Source organism: Temnothorax americanus, unplaced genomic scaffold, assembly GCF_048541705.1.
Source record: "Temnothorax americanus isolate GAGA-0224 unplaced genomic scaffold, ASM4854170v1 Scaffold3, whole genome shotgun sequence".
NCBI classification, from domain to species: Eukaryota; Metazoa; Arthropoda; class Insecta; order Hymenoptera; family Formicidae; genus Temnothorax; species Temnothorax americanus.
Window position 1 is genome coordinate 1,857,910 of NW_027509442.1, and position 18,119 is coordinate 1,876,028.

The 18,119-nt window shown below is 37.4% G+C and overlaps 6 protein-coding genes across 10 annotated transcripts; 2 read left to right on the forward strand and 4 right to left on the reverse strand.

Annotated features, from left to right (window-relative positions):
• The first annotated feature begins 758 nt into the window (after window positions 1-758).
• LOC143900554 (lysophospholipase D GDPD1) lies at window positions 759-3,731 on the forward strand. Its single transcript, XM_077412035.1, has 7 exons — window positions 759-1,034; window positions 1,156-1,198; window positions 1,978-2,159; window positions 2,232-2,452; window positions 2,699-2,832; window positions 2,916-3,033; window positions 3,116-3,731. Exons 1-7 carry the CDS (start codon window positions 911-913, stop codon window positions 3,239-3,241), a joined length of 948 nt encoding a protein of 315 aa, XP_077268161.1. The 5' UTR covers window positions 759-910; the 3' UTR covers window positions 3,242-3,731.
• A 1,626-nt stretch (window positions 3,732-5,357) lies between these two features.
• LOC143900559 (uncharacterized) lies at window positions 5,358-7,849 on the reverse strand. 4 transcript variants are annotated; one of them, XM_077412048.1, is made up of 3 exons: window positions 7,715-7,849; window positions 7,535-7,642; window positions 5,358-6,968 (listed from the first exon to the last, which is right to left on the reverse strand). In XM_077412048.1, coding segments are annotated over exons 1-3 (471 nt in total). In that variant the 5' UTR covers window positions 7,717-7,849; the 3' UTR covers window positions 5,358-6,607. The 4 variants fall into 4 exon arrangements, with proteins under 4 accessions (XP_077268174.1, XP_077268177.1, XP_077268176.1 ...); XM_077412051.1 differs by lacking the exon at window positions 7,535-7,642 and having other exon boundaries at window positions 7,715-7,819; XM_077412050.1 differs by lacking the exon at window positions 7,535-7,642 and having other exon boundaries at window positions 7,643-7,819.
• Window positions 7,850-7,953: 104 nt separating this feature from the next.
• On the reverse strand, window positions 7,954-8,678 carry Mago (mago, exon junction complex subunit). The gene has a single exon (XM_077412052.1). The coding sequence runs from the start codon at window positions 8,480-8,482 to the stop codon at window positions 8,042-8,044; it is 441 nt and encodes a 146-aa protein (XP_077268178.1). The 5' UTR covers window positions 8,483-8,678; the 3' UTR covers window positions 7,954-8,041.
• A 672-nt stretch (window positions 8,679-9,350) lies between these two features.
• On the forward strand, window positions 9,351-13,441 carry LOC143900546 (uncharacterized). 2 transcript variants are annotated; one of them, XM_077412019.1, is made up of 6 exons: window positions 9,351-11,025; window positions 11,140-11,521; window positions 11,609-11,772; window positions 11,861-12,002; window positions 12,131-12,273; window positions 12,915-13,441. In XM_077412019.1, exons 1-6 carry the CDS (start codon window positions 9,883-9,885, stop codon window positions 12,975-12,977), a joined length of 2,037 nt encoding a protein of 678 aa, XP_077268145.1. In that variant the 5' UTR covers window positions 9,351-9,882; the 3' UTR covers window positions 12,978-13,441. The 2 variants fall into 2 exon arrangements, with proteins under 2 accessions (XP_077268145.1, XP_077268144.1); XM_077412018.1 differs by having other exon boundaries at window positions 9,413-11,025; window positions 12,429-13,441.
• Window positions 12,864-14,741, reverse strand: Spt4 (Transcription elongation factor subunit spt4). Its single transcript, XM_077412056.1, has 5 exons — window positions 14,460-14,741; window positions 14,301-14,370; window positions 14,033-14,139; window positions 13,666-13,721; window positions 12,864-13,192 (listed from the first exon to the last, which is right to left on the reverse strand). Exons 2-5 carry the CDS (start codon window positions 14,361-14,363, stop codon window positions 13,074-13,076), a joined length of 345 nt encoding a protein of 114 aa, XP_077268182.1. The 5' UTR covers window positions 14,364-14,370; window positions 14,460-14,741; the 3' UTR covers window positions 12,864-13,073.
• A 534-nt stretch (window positions 14,742-15,275) lies between these two features.
• LOC143900557 (smoothelin-like protein 2) lies at window positions 15,276-18,118 on the reverse strand. Its single transcript, XM_077412045.1, has 5 exons — window positions 17,818-18,118; window positions 16,547-16,622; window positions 16,242-16,365; window positions 15,945-16,096; window positions 15,276-15,829 (listed from the first exon to the last, which is right to left on the reverse strand). Exons 1-5 carry the CDS (start codon window positions 17,876-17,878, stop codon window positions 15,706-15,708), a joined length of 537 nt encoding a protein of 178 aa, XP_077268171.1. The 5' UTR covers window positions 17,879-18,118; the 3' UTR covers window positions 15,276-15,705.
• Window position 18,119: the final 1 nt, after the last annotated feature.

The following is an 18,119-nucleotide window of genomic DNA, read 5'->3' on the forward strand; positions in this document are numbered from 1 at the left end:
GACATTTTTGCAGACTATTACTTTGCGAAAATTAAATAATCTCTATGAATGACTTCAACACCTGTAAACTCTGATTAACTATACTTAATAGATGATTATATAAGTTTATCGAATAATAAATGCAATATTTCTTTGGCATGGACCGAATTATCAATCTTTCGTTGTTTAATAGGTGGAAAGGAAGACTGGATTAAAAACAATAAATTGTACACAGTTAACATTTTGCTGCAAAAGAATCTGCCGGTTGAGTTAGGACGATTTCGACTAAATTTCGATTAACTTGATCAACGATTATTAATTTATCATTGCAAATAATACTCTATTTCGTTAGATATTTTGTTTAATAAAAAAAAGATTTGATTATATATAGGGACAACGTATTATAGCCAGAATTTCTAATATAGAATTTAGGCAATTCTATTGATTGAATTCATTTTTACCAATTAACTTTAATTTCGGTTCAATTTGATTTTTTTTTCTCTTTTTTTTAAGAACTAAAAATAGAATCGACAGAAAAATAGACGGAAGTTAATCGGAGAATTGGTCGAAGTCGTTCTTAAGTTAATCGGAGCCTCAATCGAAAGTAAGTAATCTTTCGCGGCGACCGCCATCCGATTGGCCGATCGTGACGCGCGCGGGCCCTTGCGGCACGTGGCACGTGGCACGCCGCTCTCGAAGGCGCGTGATTCAGGGCAATTCAGGGCCGGCGCGGCGGCCACCCGCCGCACTCCCACACACACACACTTGCGCCGTCGCGTCGTCTGCTCCGTCCCTCCACTCTCTCTCCAGTGACTCCGGTCCCTCCGTTTATTTGCGTCCGTCGTTTCGGCACGCACCGAGCGCGCCCACTGTCATGTTCGACAGCGGATAAGGGTATATCGCGCGGCACGGGTAACCAAGGCAAGCTAAGATGTTGCTGTACACCCTAATCGGCGGCTACATGCTGACCTCGATGATCCTGTTCAAGTATCCCACCCTGCTGCACAGGAAGAAGAAGGTGAAGTTTTTGTGCCAGCACATCAGCCATCGGGGCGGTGAGTCGTCGTCCCTCGTCCCTCCCTTTGTTTACCATCCGCGGATCGCGCTCGCGAGCGCGAATTAATTCCTCTGTGTTAATTCTGCCCTGCGGATAAATCTCTCCTCTTTTTTTTTTAGGTGCCGGCGAGAGCTACGAAAACACGATGTGCGCATTCAAACGGTTAGTGAAAGTATTGTTTACCCAAGACCTCCTCGCCTCCAAGGCTGCGAAAACGCATTGTCATCTGTGTTAAATCAGTGTGAAATTTGCTAATCACCGGTATAAATAACCGAACGGCAGCACGATGAAGTGTATACGTTTACATGCGATTTCTCATTTCAAGTACTTGACGTAAAAATAATATAGGAAGGATTTCATGTTTGTTTTTATCTACGTCAATATATATTCAAATGATTTAATTTATATATATATATATATATATATATATATATATATATATATATATATATATATTGGTACTTTATATCCTCCTGGAATACTTATTTTTCGTTACTCAATACGTTAAAAAATGTTTTTAGTACACATACTTTTATAACATAGAATAACGAGAACAATTTATTCGAGTGTTTTTTATGTTTTACAATAATAGTTGAGAAGTTATAAGCTATTGCTTTCTTCTAATATTATTACACTACTTATATTCAGATAAGAAAAAAAGATTATGTTCATGAAAATTTATATCAGAATTGATAAATAGCGAAAAAATTAAAACACTCGAAGTCTGTCTAATAACATTAGCATAATGTATTTAAATCAAGTTTTTCCTGCGTTACGCATATCATTACTTTTTTTTAACTGCAGTAAAACATTTTCTCGACCATCTTGTTATCCACTTGATTATGCCTGCTTGATTAATATTTATGATTATAATAGATTTATTATGCTAATGTTGTAATTATACGCTCGAGCAAAGTCAATATATTTACTTACAATTGCAGAGCGGTGGCCATTGGAACGCAAATGTTGGAATTAGATTGTCACCTTACGAGAGACGGCGAAGTAGTAATCTCTCACGATCACAATCTTTTGCGCAGTACTGGCGTGGATAAAAATATCTCCGAATTGGATTACAAGGATTTACCGCTCTTAAAGCAACGTTTACCGATTGATTTTGATCCAGGTATTGTTATCTATTATTTTAAGAATGTGCCGCACTTACGAACAGAATTATTTAAATACTGTAGTTGAACAGATGTGGAGTATGTCGGTTCGGCGAAGGAAGAGGAGCGACGATTTGCATTGTTGCGAGAAGTCTTTGAGGCATTCCCCGATATCCCTATTAACATTGACATTAAAATCAATAACGATCGGCTTATATCAGAAGTTTCTGATCTCATAAAAGAATACAATAGAGAGGAATATACAGTTTGGGGAAACTTCAGTGATGAAGTCACGCAGAAATGCTACAAAATGGTATGTTAATATGCATACCCCTATTATGCCTCTATAAAGATCAAATTAACATTTTAAAAGGATTTGTAATATAATACTTCATTAAAATTTATAGCATAACAGTTTTCAAGTTGAATTGTACTTGTTAAAATTTTTTTATGTGTTATCGTAAAAGTTGGTATTTATTATCTAAAATAGAAAGCCACGTATAAATTTGTATATTATTAACTTTTATATATTTTTAATAATCGTGTGATTTTGTTGTAGAATCCAAATGTAAACTTATTGTTCTCGATGCAACGTGTAACGATGTTGATACTTCTCATGTATACCGGCTTGTTACCGTTTGTACCATTAAAGGAAACGCATCTTGAAATTTTCTTGCCTTCAATCTATTTGCGGTAATATAAATGATATATTTTTCATCTTTTTATAGTTGCGATCAAATTATATTGCAAAAAATTCCCTTGTATTTTCATTCTAGACGAAAAGGTGGCCCGAGTCCGACGTTTTTGCCGGTGGAAAAGTTGGTAGTGCGTACGATTAACATACTATTAATGAGGCCGTGTTTATTTAATCATTTAAGAGCACGAGGCATACATGTAAGTGTATACGACTACAATTACTACATAAATTTGATTATATCATTGATTTTCAATATTATTAGCACACGTATTTGTATAGGTCTATTTTTGGGTCTTGAATAAGGACGAAGAATTCCAAAGAGCATTTGATTTGGGAGCAACTGGCGTAATGACAGATTATCCAACAAGATTAAAATTATTTTTAAAGAAACATACGATAGAATAAAGTATCGATTAGATTTTTAAAAAGTACACGTCACAGATAACAAATTATTGAGAAAATTCGTGGAGTTATTTATGTCTGAGAAGAGATATCTGCCATGAGATAAGCCAGAAGATGTACAGAATAAACAAAGTAGTATATTTTTTATAAGCAAAGCAAAACTATTTGCTTATGTTCTGTGTATAAATGCCAATTTAAACAAGTTTTGCCACAATTGCGTCAGCCCGTACAAATCAATTCATTATTTCGCGTAGCATAGGCTATCGCGTGATATCTAGTTACATGCACAATTTGTTCCAATGATATTTTATACGGTATATAATTGTAACGCGCACTTTTCCATCTAATTTGCTATTAGAATCCATGGTCTCAGACTCCATGTTATTTTTATTTACGGGATAGGCATACTTTACCTTTATATAATCTAATAAAAAAAAACGAATATTCTGTAACATTATTTATTTTTATTTTTACGATTTTTTATTTATAATATTCCACACTTAGATTTATCGTAAGGAAACTATTCGCACATTGTAAAAAAGCCTGCATGCATATCCCAATTTTTAGTACAAAATATCCATTGATTACTATATCTCTCTGGGGCCAGTGTTAACTTAGCCCAGCATTCAAATGCTTCGAATAACATATAGTCTGATCTATGGTGCATTTGTTAAATAAGTTTTAAACTTCATAGATTCGTGAAGAGAGGACATTTTATGGGAAAAGAGAAAAATCGAGCTACGCAGATCGTGATATGTCCTTAGTATATATGGGTGTGATATAAGGAATTCCCTTTTCGTAAAAAATGAATGTGATAAAAGTCTGTATCAGACTCGTAATACTGAGAAATCGAAATCGACAAAATCGTCTATCGGGACTAGTCCTATCAAATAAAGAAATAAACTTGTGTATTTGTGCAAATATTGTATTTGACGAGTATAATATTTATATTGTATTTGTGAGATAGTTACAGCATGATAAACCAGTATTAACGTCTTATAACAACTTAATATATGTGGGACATACTTCACAGGAGTTATCATTCTCCAGCGTTGCATCCATTCCTGAAGCATATCCTACATATTAAGTTACATCATATATTTGCATACAGGACATTTTACAATTAATATAACTCACAATTGTCTATGGATATCTATATGTTGAATATATGTACTTTTCTAATCTTTTAAATGTAGAAACAGTACACTAAATAACTAAACAAATATTACGTTAATGACATATTTAACTGCTGCAGCTCACGACATTTATAAAAAGTGTAACGATAACATCTTTTCTAACTCATTATATGTATATTATATATAATTTATATTTATAGGCTGTTTTTATATATAAAAGATCTGTATGTACATGTGCTATTATATATGTATACGGTATACATATTCAGATAAAAGAAAAACAATATATAAGATTACCAAAGACGTGGAAGATATCAATATTTATGGTTGTAAAAAATAAGAAATTATACGTTATAATATGCTGTCTTGTTATGGGATGGTCATAGTATTCATGTTATATTTATTATTCATGATGTATGTTAATTTTATTTGTCATGTTTATAATCTCAATTTACCAAAATCGTTATTAGAATTTTTAATTACACGTACGTAATTACACATACAAATCTAGTATTTCAGTAACATAGATGTCTTTTATTTATTCTGAATGTATAAAGAACCGCGTATAAATCATTTATTGTACAAACTCTCTTGTTAAATGCCAATGGTGGAAAAAGAATACGAAATGACGTATATAAATGTTTACTTTAAAGATTGTTGAATTTACAAATTTATGTACACACACACACACACACACATATGTTCGAGAAAGAAAGAAATGATCTTCCGTATGTGTGTGTCGAGTAGATTGTGTATCTGACTATCATATGAAGCGTACATACCTCATATATGGAAGGGAAGAATTAAATAAATAACATACCAAGTTTTGTTAAGATTATTTGTTTCTATTAAATAATAAAATTCTTATAATGTATAATTAATATATCGAAAATGTTTTACAATGAATGTTAAGTATAGAAAAATAAACGCAACTATGTACAAATTCATGTACCTTTGTACTTGAAATTAAATTTTGTGTATTTGTAAAGCTCAAAGTTTATAATATAAGTTTTCATTCTATGATACATAATTGTTCTTTTACTTAGAAAAATAATATACAAATCTCATATGGTAGGAAACATATACTCATTTCCTTTTGTCTATATCCTCATTTTTTGAGCTTCTAATTTATTCCATCATAAAGAAAGGAAAAATATTGCAAACAAAGTAAGTTTACATCAGATCTATGAAGAGATAATATTTAAGATTCATCTTCAATATTTATATTTCGTTACAGTATCATCATTCTTTTGTACTTACATATAATTATAAAAAAAAAAAAAAAAAAAATCGCAGTCGCAAATAAAGAAAATTTACATCAGATCTATGAAAGATCTATAAAAAGATCACATTTTTAAGATTTCAAGATTTATCTTCAATATTTGTATTACGTTACAGCATCGTCATCTTTTTGTACTAATATAACATTTTACATTTTATTTCTCCATTCTATTGTTTGCCGATAATGATTATTTTAAATTGTATTTAAAAATATCTTCGAATGATAAAAAATATATGTGATGTATATACATTTGAAAGAAAATTGATGGACATTTCAGTTATTGCGAAAATTAGTATTTTTTTATATGATAACCTTATATAGAATAATTTATAAATAAGAACGTGTATTATAAAAAGTCTTGTCCTAACATTTTCATATCTTCATGCGTCTAACTCATATGAAAAACATTATTCAATACATAGAATATTAAATGCATTACATACTTTTATATGTATATATATATATATTTTTTTTTAATTACTTGTCAAGATTTATATTATGGAATATTTGATTAACGTTCAACATCTAATTCATTGTTCACAATCTAATAGAGAGAGATGTAAAATCGCGCTTATAGATATTAATAATAGATATTATACAAGAAATACGTGAGACTTGAGGAAACCGTGTACTTCTTGTCATCAGGTATCGGTTGATAGATAAAATCGATCATACGTATATCAATCGATTGGGCAAGCATTTGCCGAACATTTTTTTGTGATACATATTTAAATAAGATCTCTAATTTGTTTAGCCAATTTATCCTTCGCTAAAAATTAATTTGCTTCGCAGCTGTCATGATTTCTCACGTACAACCATTTTCATTAAAGATATCGAATTCAAGATATCAAAAATATCGAACTCAAGATATCAAAGATATCGAACTCAGGATATCTTACATTTAAAAGTTACAAAGATATCAGCATTTATATACGTAGTACTTTAGAAGCATTACGTAGGTACTTCCGACGCATTCGTATCGAGCTGTTTATCGTGCTTGCATTTGTGATATACTACATAGCTATCCGACGATTCCCTGCTGTTCGCCGTCGTGATTTTTCGATACAAAAACACCTTGCCTTTGCAGTAGCAGCAATGTCTGTTCGAGGGATGCGAATCGTCGAAGTGCTTCCTTATGGCGGCCTCATTTCCCAGGATATCTCGTTTGCAATCGTCGCAACGAACGCGCGATTGCCGAAACCTCTCGTGGACAGAGTCCGTGACGACGCGATCCTCGCGTTCCTCCTGATAGTCCTGATCCCCGCTGTCCTTGTTGTTTGGCATATCCTGCGTATTGGCCGACATTTCGTATCTGCAATTTAAGCAATTCTGGAGACTTCTGTAGTACTTAAAATTCACCGCACTGGATAAGAAATTTAAAGCGATCCCTGGTTCCCCGGTGGAAAAATGTCTCAGAATCTTTGTATATTTTTTCAGAACTTTTCACAAGTCTCAACTCTTACAAAATTTCTGATAAAATAAGAGACATTTTTCCACCAAAACGTTGACTTTCTACAATTTGATTTCTAATCCAGACAACACAGACGTCTTCGGGTTATCCTCAATACATCCAGGGATGTCCCGGATGTATCGAGGATGACTTCGGGACGGCTTGTGCTATCTGAGAATTTAAACCTCTTTCAGCACGATTAAATAACTTTACCAGTTTCCCTTGACGAGTTTGCTTCATGAATTTGCAGTGAGCGTTTTTAGACTCTTCTCCTTTTCCGTTCGCCTTCGCGCGCGGCACGATAAATTTTTTCTTTTTAACGAGGATATTTACGTATCAACTACTTAAGTATTTGTTTTTCAGGTTTTTTTTTACACATCCAGCTCTTTGTTCTTTTCTTATATACTAATGACTTCTTGGGTAATGACCTCGTAAAAACAGCACGATCAATTGTCGCGAGGTTAGGAACTGTACGCAAGATCCAAAACTCCAAACAAAGACTGCGAATTAAATTGTTACTGTACGCTGCTGTATACCTGCAATCGTTATTCTTTTGTTCTAATCACATTTCGTCATTATTTTATACATATATATGTGTGTGTGCATACATCAAGGTAAATACTAAATACTTGTCGATCCAACAATCGCTTCGACAAATCAACAGCAGACGCACGACGCACGTCGACCGTCCCCCAGATTAGGTTAGAACTGATCTAATTGTACGTACTTTCTCGTAACGTCGACTGCACATCGTGATTCGCGAATGGACGAATGCAATTGAATGCAATTTAATTTCGCTCAGAAATCCCGGTTTCATAAATGGATAAAAGAAAGCACAGACAAAAAGTACAAATAATTACGTGTACTTTATTAAAATAAAGAAGCAAAGGGGGGAGTGTGAGGAGTACAATTGCGTCTCGGGTCGGTGACGTCGCCTATATGGGCTTGATCTTGAAGTGCAGCCCTATCAGGGAGAACACCAAGCATTTGAGATCCTGGACGAGGTAGTAGAAGCACCGCAGGCCCTCGGGGTCGCGCGACTGGTTCACGTCCAGGAGGGAGCCGGTCTTGGAGGTGGTGAACGATATGTGCTCGTCGCCGATGACGATCTCCAGCTCCTGGCGACCGACGCGGTCCGGCGGCGGCCAGAGGGAGTCGTCCTCCTGCATGATCTCCGAGTCCTGGATAATGCGCTTGAGCTCCTCCATCACGCACTGGTGCACGTAGGCCTCCTTGCGTATCATCGTGTCGTTCTTGTAGTTGGAGTTGTTGGCGTAGCGCAGCTTGCCGTCCGGCCGGAACTCGAATTCCAGGAACTCGTGGCCGAACTTGCCCTTGTGGCCGACGTAGTAGCGTATGTAGAAGTCCGCCGACATCCTCGCCGCCGGCCGGTGCTCAACGATGAAACGTCAAACCGTTCGAGTTTACCACGAGACTCGTGTTTCTAAACGTGAAACGTGATGGCTCGGTAGAAACTAGAAACTAGAAACCGGCGCTCGCCATTAGCCAAACATTGAAGCCAGTTTCTCATGCAGCGAGAATTTGCTGAGCTACGCGAAATGTTACCCCCAGTTTCGACGTATCGACTGAAACGCGATTGGTTATCGTAGGACTTTAACAACATGGCGATTGGAGGGACAAAAAGTCAAACACCTATATCACTATCAGAGAGAAGGATGAGAGGCGCAATGACGGCGATTTTCTTGGGACGCTTTTGCAGGCCGTACAGTAGCGCCACACATCCACTTTCAGAAATTGGAACTACGAGTCACATACACTTTTCGATGCTGTCGATGAGAATTTGGTTCATGTCCGTGCTATGTATACATCCATTTTTCGATATTGTCGGTCTTTGGTGGTTTGTGTCAACACGATATTGTCGCCATTGTCAGTCTTTGGTGGTTTATGACAACACGAACCACCAAAGACCGACAATATCGAAAAGTGGATGTATACATAGCACGGACATGAACCAAATTCTCATCGACAGCATCGAAAAGTGGATGTGACTCGTAGTTCCAATTCCTGAAAGTGGATGTGTGGCGCTACTGTACGGCCTGCAAAAGCGTCCCAAGAAAATCGCCGTCATTGCGCCTCTCATCCTTCTCTCTGCCTATATTGTGCCTAAATAAAACGAACAAACTTATTAGATTTATTTTTTGTACTCTTCTTTTATACATTTTCCTTCAAACTCTTCAAATTTTCTCCATTTTTTTTCATCTGAAACGATCTATGTTCAAATTAAAGAGACAGAGATCTTTCTCTGAAAAGAGACAAGTCGAGAAACCTAGCGCAGAAAGAGGAACAGACCTAATGAAGTCAATTGGAGTACTTGGACTATACTTATGACTTGGACTTTGGAGTTTTGGAGTGTCAGAACTGTCAGGGCGTCAGGGGACTCTGGCTCGGTAGCCGGCGGTGACGAGATCGATGTCGCTGATGTCGCTCTCGTCCTCTCGTCAGTTGACGTAAGGACGATTGCGTATGTGGTACGCGCGTTCGTCTCACGCTGAACACCACCATGTGGAAGAAGGGTAACGTTGTCGGCAGCACCGCGAGTCTCGAGCGTTCGTGCGATCGACGTTAGGCGGTGTGGTTAGGGGAGACGCGCTCGACCCACCTCACCCACCTCATCCCGTGTTTTGCCAATGTCGATGTATGTATCGAGCTAGCAGCCTGAACGATGGGCTCGTGCTGCTCGACGAGTTCACGTAATTCGCAAGCGACGTTTGTAGCCGGGTGAGTTTCGGCCGTCCACGCGAGGGGGAAATAAAACATGAACAAGAGCCACGCGAACAAGAGGCTGAACCAGCTGCCGAGCTGGCTGTGGACCAACTCGACCACCCTGCCGCCGGTCTACAAGATGGTGTGGGAGGCGGTGCGGGAGGATCGGGTCAGGTCGAACGGCGTCCAGGCCGAGCTGCTCGTCGACACCAACAAGGTGTTCCCGCTGTTGCTCACCAGCCAACTGCCTGTGGAGGTGCTCGGCCACATATGGAGCCTGGCCAACCAGAAGTACGCCGGCCAGCTGACCGAGCAGGAGCTGTACATCGCGCTGGCCCTCGTGGCGGCCGCACAGACGTCCTACAGCTTCAACAATCTCGATATACTGCATTTGCTCCCCTTTCCGCCGACGCCCTACCTGAACATAGATTGCCTGATGAATCTGCAGCCTGCCGCGCAGACGAACCCCCCGAAACTTCAGCGCTACGAGGAGCCCAGCGGTAACATGGGCGTGGAAGAAATGTACATTCCCGACGTTAAGGGAAGAGCTAAAGTTAGAGCTCGAGTAAACACAGTGCCTGATGCAACTATATCCTTCTCTGGCGGCACGCCTGGAAAGCCGTCTTGTTTCGACGGAAAGATTCAGGTGCCCGGCGCAGCTGGGAGTAATGTCAATAATCTGTTCGAGGACGCGAGACAAAATCCGCGCGTTCAAGCCGACGTTCCGTCTGCGTCGTCCTTCGACGAGTCCTGTGATGAGTTTACGGAGTTTCAAAGCGCCCCGATCCCTAGCGTCTCCGCCGTGCCAATCTGGGACAGCAAGCAGGGTTCCGCGATTGGCAGCAGACTCGCTAATCACAATCTAGGAGTGAAAAAGACAGTCGACAAATCAAAGAGGACCACTGTCGGAACGAAAACCGTGCATATTAATACGCAAATTCGCACGCCCGTACCTGCGAGTTTGCCGTATCAAAGTATTAAAGATCGGTCCGTAATGATGGAATCCACGTCCGACCTGTTTCCTAAATGCGGAATAAAGAATCGGTCCAAAACAGTAATACTCAAGGACACTGTGATTAGAAATAACGACACGCCTAAAGATTACAGCGACGGTTTTAACAGTCTGACGGGTGTGGCGAAGCCTGTCAGCAGCTGCGATAAAGAGGTATCACCTAAAGTGGAGTTAGCGCCAAAGGTAAACAACAATTACGAGTTTGTCCATTATGTAGCTGGTATGGCTTTATGTCTGTAAGTCGATATAATTTAATGTCAATATAATTTTTGCTGATGTGTTTAAATCTATCTGTAGGCCGTTACGGTAGAAATGTCTGATTCTGTTCAACAAGATTTAATGAGTTTACCACAAGTCGAGGATAAATACAGTGCGTTGCGCGAGCTAGTTCAACAAGCACCCGTTATAAGTGATGCGAGCGTAGATTTAACTTTTAACGATCAGTCGGCTGACGAATTCGGGGAATTTATGTCGGCGGAGCAACCACCTGCTAATCCCTCGACGTCGGACGCTTTGGATATTGAAAGCTTCAGTAACATATTTGCAGATTTTGAGTTTAAAACGCACGCCAATGCCGATAACGATAACTTAGCAGATCTCAACTTCGCATCTGAAGTGTCCGAGTCGTTCGATAATCTAAAACTTGACGATGGAATTGAAGCACGATTGGCAGAGACAGGTTAGTGCTACTCACTATGTGCTATGCAGTTTTATTTTCGCTTGTGTCCCCATTTCGCTTGAATCTAGTAGTACATATTATTCTTAGGGAAGAATGTTCAGAAAGAAGATGCTATTTCGATAAATAGTATAGAGTTGATTAGCGGTCCATCCGAAGCACTGCCACGTTCTGGATCTGTGCCTAGCTTAGATCTTAAATCATTTTTGCCTTCTAATATAGAGGAAGATCAAGTTGTAGAAGCTCCGCAGCAGGTACACGTGTAATTGAATTGTCAGAAAGTTGAGATGCAAAGCGAATGCTTGCCTGATACGTACATTATCAAGCGCTTCTCTGTTGCAGACCGTGTATTGGGAATGGAAGCAATATATGGAAAGTTGTGTTTTACTACTACAAGTTGCAGCCAATATATTTACCAATATAACGTCAGAATTAGTTCTGCGGGAAGTTTTAAGTTCAGCCCAGGGATATAACTTTCTTTGCCGTAGGTGTTTTTTTTTTAGTAATACATTTTATTTAAAATAAAACGCGTACTGTATGTATTTTCATTCATTTATTCAAGATGTGTAATAGGACTGTAAAAAAAAAACATAAAATATATTTTGTCATTAGAATTAGCTGAAGTTGCAGCTGTTTGTAGACGCGTTAATTTCTCATATAAAGAGCTGGATATAAACATTGTTGGATTTGATGACCTTTTAATGGACATTGATCGAATCTGGGCAGAAATGGAACCTTTTTACGCAAGTATACCGGTAAGTATTGCCTACGTGAGAGTTATTGATATTTTTGCACATATTTATTAATTCTATTAACGTTTTTATATGTATCTTGTATATATTTTCTTCTTTAATACGCGTATCCATTCTCATGCTTCTAGAAAGAATACATTTGTATTAATATATTACAGATTGTCAATGAACTACCAGCTTGGCCCTTACATCAGGGAGAATGTGTGTCTTGCTCCTTGTGTTTAACAGTTATCACGAGTGGCCGAGTTGTGTATAACGATAATAATTATCATGTAACGTGCGCAAATTTATGGCTCAATTGTGTAAACGGTCAATTGCCGGTGATGCGATATTCTTTACTTTGTCAATCGACTATATGTCCAGGGAGTCACATTTAAATGCTAACCCGCGTATTGCAAGGTTTTCAAATTCAAGCTAAAAATATACTATTCAGATCTTATTAATGTAATGCATAGAAATTCATATTAAAAGAGTTCTACTAAAAGATCACATTGAAAGTCACGCTAAAAGGTCTTTGAAAGTGGAGTTCTGATACAATTTGCATTTAATCTAGTGAAATCACGCATGCATATATAAACAGAGCAAACTGCAGATTCAATGTAAATCGTTAAATATAAATCGTTTATTAAACTTGTACTTTTCAGAAATTCTGGATGACGTACGATGTTGTAATTAAATTGGCCATGCAAGAATATTTGTATATTTAACTTAACAAAATGAACAATGATCGTATCTCGATTGATCTAATTATAAAGTATCAAGGAAAATTCAATATTTACATCTTACATAGAAATCTCGAATAATTAACGTTGACTCGTATCGCGCGGCCTATATACTATTCCTCTGCTCTTCATTTCTCTGATGACACCAGCTGGTAATCGTCCTGATACCGATATGGCGTAGACACCCTTACAAAAACGATCTGAGAAAAGTAGAGAATCTCGAAATCAACAGTGGTTATCATCGACGTAATTAGACTGAGAGGAAATTGTAATTCTGAAAGGGTTTGCACAGCATTTTGCTTAAACAGATCTTTACGTTATATACGCACATAAGTATGTTCCTAGATTAATACATACTGGCATTTATCAGAATAATATATATGTATAAATGTATTATACGTTTAAAGATGAAAATCTCAGAAATAAATATATTTATTAAAATAACTGAATATGTATTATATAAGCTATTTCTATAAATATTACAAATTACTTTGCACATATTTATCCCCTTGCAACTTTTATTATTATTACTTTTTTTTTACTGATTTACTACAACTGTGAACTAAAAATATGAAAAAATTCTTGAGATAAAATGGAAAAAGTATATAGCAAGAAGCAACTATAATTGGCAATAATTTATAAACGGATTTTAATTACTCAATAATAAACTTACTTATTCTCTGCCACTTGCATACCCAGCTATCTTCTGGACTCATTACAGCAATCATTCTAGAATGTAAAACACAAGCAAACAAAATAAATAATATGGCAAAATTATTTTTTAAATCGCTTTATAATAGAATTACTTGAAACAAAGCATTGTTAATATTCTGAATTGTTATAACTATTAAAATTAAAGCTGCAAGTAAAAAATTAGATTTAACATTACTCGAGTTTTTGGAATATATGACATATCTTTAATAATTTTCGTTCACAGATCCAAATAATTGACAAGCTAATATTATTTGTTCACAAAACTGCTGTGTCTTGTAAAAAAAAATCACTCCTAGATAATCGTATTATCTGTTGCTGCGCATTACCCATCAAAGTTGGAACTCGTACAGTCAAAAACATTATCCTTATTGTTCTTCATACGTAGAAAATCGTCACAGTTGTCACATCCGTCGAATTCGAATTGGTCGAAGGTCTGCGGAATAAAATTACGATTGCAGTCATTCCGAAGGTGATAAACAAGTTCGACGGGTGTTGCAATTACAGTCTAGTTAAAAATGATTATCATTATGCAAATATATCATTGCTGAATTGACATTACACAGTATTATAACAGAAGATGAATGAAATACGAACCTTAACCAATGAGCATACCAAACACGCTCTCAGTCCACGCAAGTCTTTCGGTACGGTCTCCATTGGATCGCTATTACACGCAATTTAATGTTTAAAACGTTAAATTAAATAATCTTACCGTAATTACGATATAAGAGAAAATCACAATTTTCAAATTACCCTGAAATCAAAATTGTCACAAGTATAGGACTCCCCCTGCGACGTGTGAGGGACGGATAAACGGCAAATTAATTAGTTAGGTTAGGTCGAATTAAAGTTAGGTTAGATATTCAGCTCTTGCCCGTGGGACGCGCAAGAAACCGCCGATTTTTTTTTAATTTAGACTTTTGGAGTTGAAATTTTAAAAAAAGATTTCTAAAATTTGAATAAATTATACTATCGCTTAATAATTTTTTTGAGGTTATTAACTCCGCGCGCGGTTGGAGTTAGAGGCGCCTTCAGCCCCACCTTTGGGCTATACAGCGTATCTTTTAATAATTAATAAAATTTTGTTGAACGTCGGTAAAGAGAAAACATATAATTGAAATATATTTACGGTCGGTATGGTCGCACGCAACTTATTGTTGATATTTTCTTATTAATATCTTTCAACTTTAGATTTTTGAAAATTTACAGAATATCAAAATATATAATCCGATAATAATGTGTGTGTGTGATCAGGTAATAATAATAACTATATAATAATAATCAGTACTAGTTTATTAATTAAATTTTAAGAAGTGCAATTTTGAGAATTTCAAAAACATTCGAGGATTCGAATCGCGAAAGTTCAAGCTTAAAAATTAATAAAATGTCAGGAGAATAATTGAACAATTCTTCTCATATCACATATTTATTTGAGAAATCTCTTTGGTATTCTTAAAACATTTTTTATTAGTTTTATAATATCGACGCTAACGTCACTGGCAACGATTCTGCGTTTCTCGCTTTTACACGTGGATGTATATACTGTCGTGCATTTTTTTTTTTTATATATATAGAAACCATTAGCCGCTGCATCAGCATCGGTAGAAATAAGTAGTTACACGTTACACGTTAGTAAGGCTGCGTGCCAGCAAAATATCCGAGATACGAAAATATAAGACATGTACGAATGCATTATAGCTTATTCTCACGCGGTCGTGAGACTAATTTCAATGACTCATCATCATTGCCGTCATCTCATCGTCATCGTCATCATCATCATCATTGTAGGACATTGTCTTCTACGCTTACTACCAGATTTGATTCACATGTAGCCACAGGAACACCAGTCTGACTGCGTACAAAAATGAATGGCTATATTGTTCTTCCAACCACATATGAGTTGGAAAAACTTTATTTTCTACGTGTAGCGCGTGTTATGTCTTGGCGTGAAATGGAATTGTGTTGCTGCTGTTGCTGCTGCGATTTTAAACTTTAGCCGTTAGTCTTCATCCTTGAAACGACGATAGATGGACTGAACATAGGTGAAGACGCACTTCCAATCCGGCCGTTGCATCATCACCATGTCCTCGACGTCAAGTAACGGCGCGATCCCAGCGACTTCGCTGCAAGAAAGAGGAGTTCTTGGGTTTGCGAATAACAAAAAAAAAAAAAAAAAAGAGATTAACTAATAGGTAAATATATCTCAGCATCTCGAAATGAGAAATTCGGAGCTCTTACTCGGCCTTCGTAAAAGCGAGTTCGAAGTTTTTCCTGCGGTTCTCCGGACGTAGAGCATTGTAGTCGAAAGCATCCGGCCTAAAGTGGTGGATCAACGCGCAGAATGCTAAACCGTTGTTCCAGCTGGTCGAGAAGTTGTCAAGCTGTACATTCTGGAAACAGGAGAGGAAAAAGTTTTTATACGTATAATAATTCAATAACTCGCTAACCGCAACGTGTGCTTTCTCTCGATAGACACAGGAGAGCGTCGTAAGAATATTATTATTTTACATAACGCATGTACGATGCACACTTTACCTCGTACTCTTTGGTTTTCGATCGGCACCACGCCAGTAAACGTTCTTTAATTTGCGCAGCGTTATCTCGTACAGTTGGTTCGGTGAATTTGAATCGAAATTCCGTTGCCGGCGATTTTACGGGGCTAAATGAACAAATCAGGAACAAAATATAAACCACTCGGCAAGATGTGAAGTTAATATACGTAAAATTAGCATGACTTCTCTTTCGCTCTGTCAATCAGAGTCTTCTTCGATGATCTCGGCAACGTTAAAGCGTAATCGTTAATTATACATATATCGTGCAGTTTTAATTTCCGTTCTCACCTTGGCGACAAACTGGCGCTATTTTGCCTGTCGAGCTGACGGAACTTGGCGAACGGCGACAGCGGCTTCTTCGGAGCTGAAAGATCAACGGGGCGCTGTAAAGCTATACGAATTAAAATGCTCAGAAGCGCACGATATATATATGTTAGACTCGTATCGAAATGCATACTACGTGTAAGATCTGACTGAAATGTTAATGTCTCTCTTTCTACATCTATTTTAATTGTCTATAACTGAATCCCTGGTAACAAAGGCGTCAGAGGTGCGAAATTATTAGAAAATCTGGATCTAGCAGAATCGTTCATCTCTCCACTCTCGTCGCGTGCCCGCAGCGACATGCATTAGTTCGTCTTACAAACCAATTCATTAACGGTTTAGTATGAAAAAAAAAAGAACAGGATATCACGATCACGAGGAACATATACACGTGTCTGTACAGATATTAATTGTATAGAGTATCTAAAGTAACAAAAGGAGGTGAACAAATCTGAAGTAAAAGAAAAACGGAGCACTTCGGATTGAGTTTCGATTGTAAAGTGGATAAGGTGCTAAATTCGTCGATCGACCGACATCGATCGACCGCCATGCACGAGCGTTGAAAAGGTATCGTCCGTGCGCGTGTATACACACGCACGCACGACGCACTTGTACTTCCACGAGGACGTCACGAGGTGTGGCGGCAAGCATGGGTCAGATTATCGGTCGGACTACGTTTAGGAATTCTAATTTTTTTTTTACCGTAGTTCCGTAATTCGTAAGGATTAACGAAAGGAAGAAACATTTAAAAATGTCTATCTCAATCTCTCGATCTATTAGCTGTATAATACATATAATTCAATTATATAGATCTTTTGTCATCGATAGAGATCGAGCTTTACTCCAGTTTGTTTTTAACAACTTTAAAATAAACGTCTTTCGCGCAAGTTTGCAAAATTGGATGACGGTTTCGAATGTGATATCAAAGCGAAATTCGCGTATAGAAATTGTTTCGTTCGCAAACGCGTGCAATAAGATTGTCCCCGTGCCAGCTCAATATCATAAGTCGTCCGTGCAAAAACATCCATCCAAAAAGCTGCTTAATTTCTTCAACAGTCTTCATAAAAGAAAAGATGATAAATGTGACGTATTATTGAATAATATTGTGTGCGCATATAATTATAATTATTATTATGCAATATTGCACATTCAAACAAATATTGAAAATCCTGTTAAACTTCAGAACAGATTGACTAAAGTTAGATACAATACGTTCCGCGAATGCCGCGAAATACCGTAAATTGCTGATGTAACAGCTGTAATTGCAATATTGCGCGTCGTGATGGAGCTATACATCCCAAGTGGAGAAACGTCGCCTTTGGTTTCTCATCGAAGCGTTTCCATATATTTTCGGGGGATGTTTTCGAGAGATCTTTTGAGCTGAGTTTTATCCCCGGGCCGCCACAGCATCGCTATGCTCGGCAATTGTACCAGCGCGCGGCACGCGTACACCAACGATTATATACACTCATAGACACACTCGCAGCTGCAGTGCAAAACTGTATACGCCACTGCGTAACAAAAGGATCAACAAAAA

Coding starts and splice junctions, on each gene's coding strand:
- LOC143900554 (XM_077412035.1), top strand. CDS start 911: ATGTTGCTGTACACCCTAATCGGCGGCTACATGCTGACCTCGATGATC. Junction 1,199..1,977: donor ACGATGTGCGCATTCAAACG/GTTAGTGAAAGT, acceptor TTACAATTGCAG/AGCGGTGGCCATTGGAACGC. Junction 2,453..2,698: donor CGCAGAAATGCTACAAAATG/GTATGTTAATAT, acceptor ATTTTGTTGTAG/AATCCAAATGTAAACTTATT.
- LOC143900559 (XM_077412048.1), bottom strand. Junction 6,969..7,534: donor GATCGTGCTGTTTTTACGAG/GTCATTACCCAA, acceptor CTTAAATTGCAG/ATACGAAATGTCGGCCAATA.
- Mago (XM_077412052.1), bottom strand. CDS start 8,482: ATGTCGGCGGACTTCTACATACGCTACTACGTCGGCCACAAGGGCAAG.
- LOC143900546 (XM_077412018.1), top strand. CDS start 9,883: ATGAACAAGAGCCACGCGAACAAGAGGCTGAACCAGCTGCCGAGCTGG. Junction 11,522..11,608: donor AGCACGATTGGCAGAGACAG/GTTAGTGCTACT, acceptor TATTATTCTTAG/GGAAGAATGTTCAGAAAGAA. Junction 12,274..12,428: donor CTTTTTACGCAAGTATACCG/GTAAGTATTGCC, acceptor AATATATTACAG/ATTGTCAATGAACTACCAGC.
- Spt4 (XM_077412056.1), bottom strand. CDS start 14,363: ATGGAGACCGTACCGAAAGACTTGCGTGGACTGAGAGCGTGTTTGGTA. Junction 14,140..14,300: donor TGGTATGCTCATTGGTTAAG/GTTCGTATTTCA, acceptor TTTATTCCGCAG/ACCTTCGACCAATTCGAATT. Junction 13,722..14,032: donor ACGAGTTCCAACTTTGATGG/GTAATGCGCAGC, acceptor TTTACATTCTAG/AATGATTGCTGTAATGAGTC.
- LOC143900557 (XM_077412045.1), bottom strand. CDS start 17,878: ATGTATAGCTCCATCACGACGCGCAATATTGCAATTACAGCTGTTACA. Junction 16,366..16,546: donor AGCGCCAGTTTGTCGCCAAG/GTGAGAACGGAA, acceptor TTGTTCATTTAG/CCCCGTAAAATCGCCGGCAA. Junction 16,097..16,241: donor CGAAAACCAAAGAGTACGAG/GTAAAGTGTGCA, acceptor TCCTGTTTCCAG/AATGTACAGCTTGACAACTT.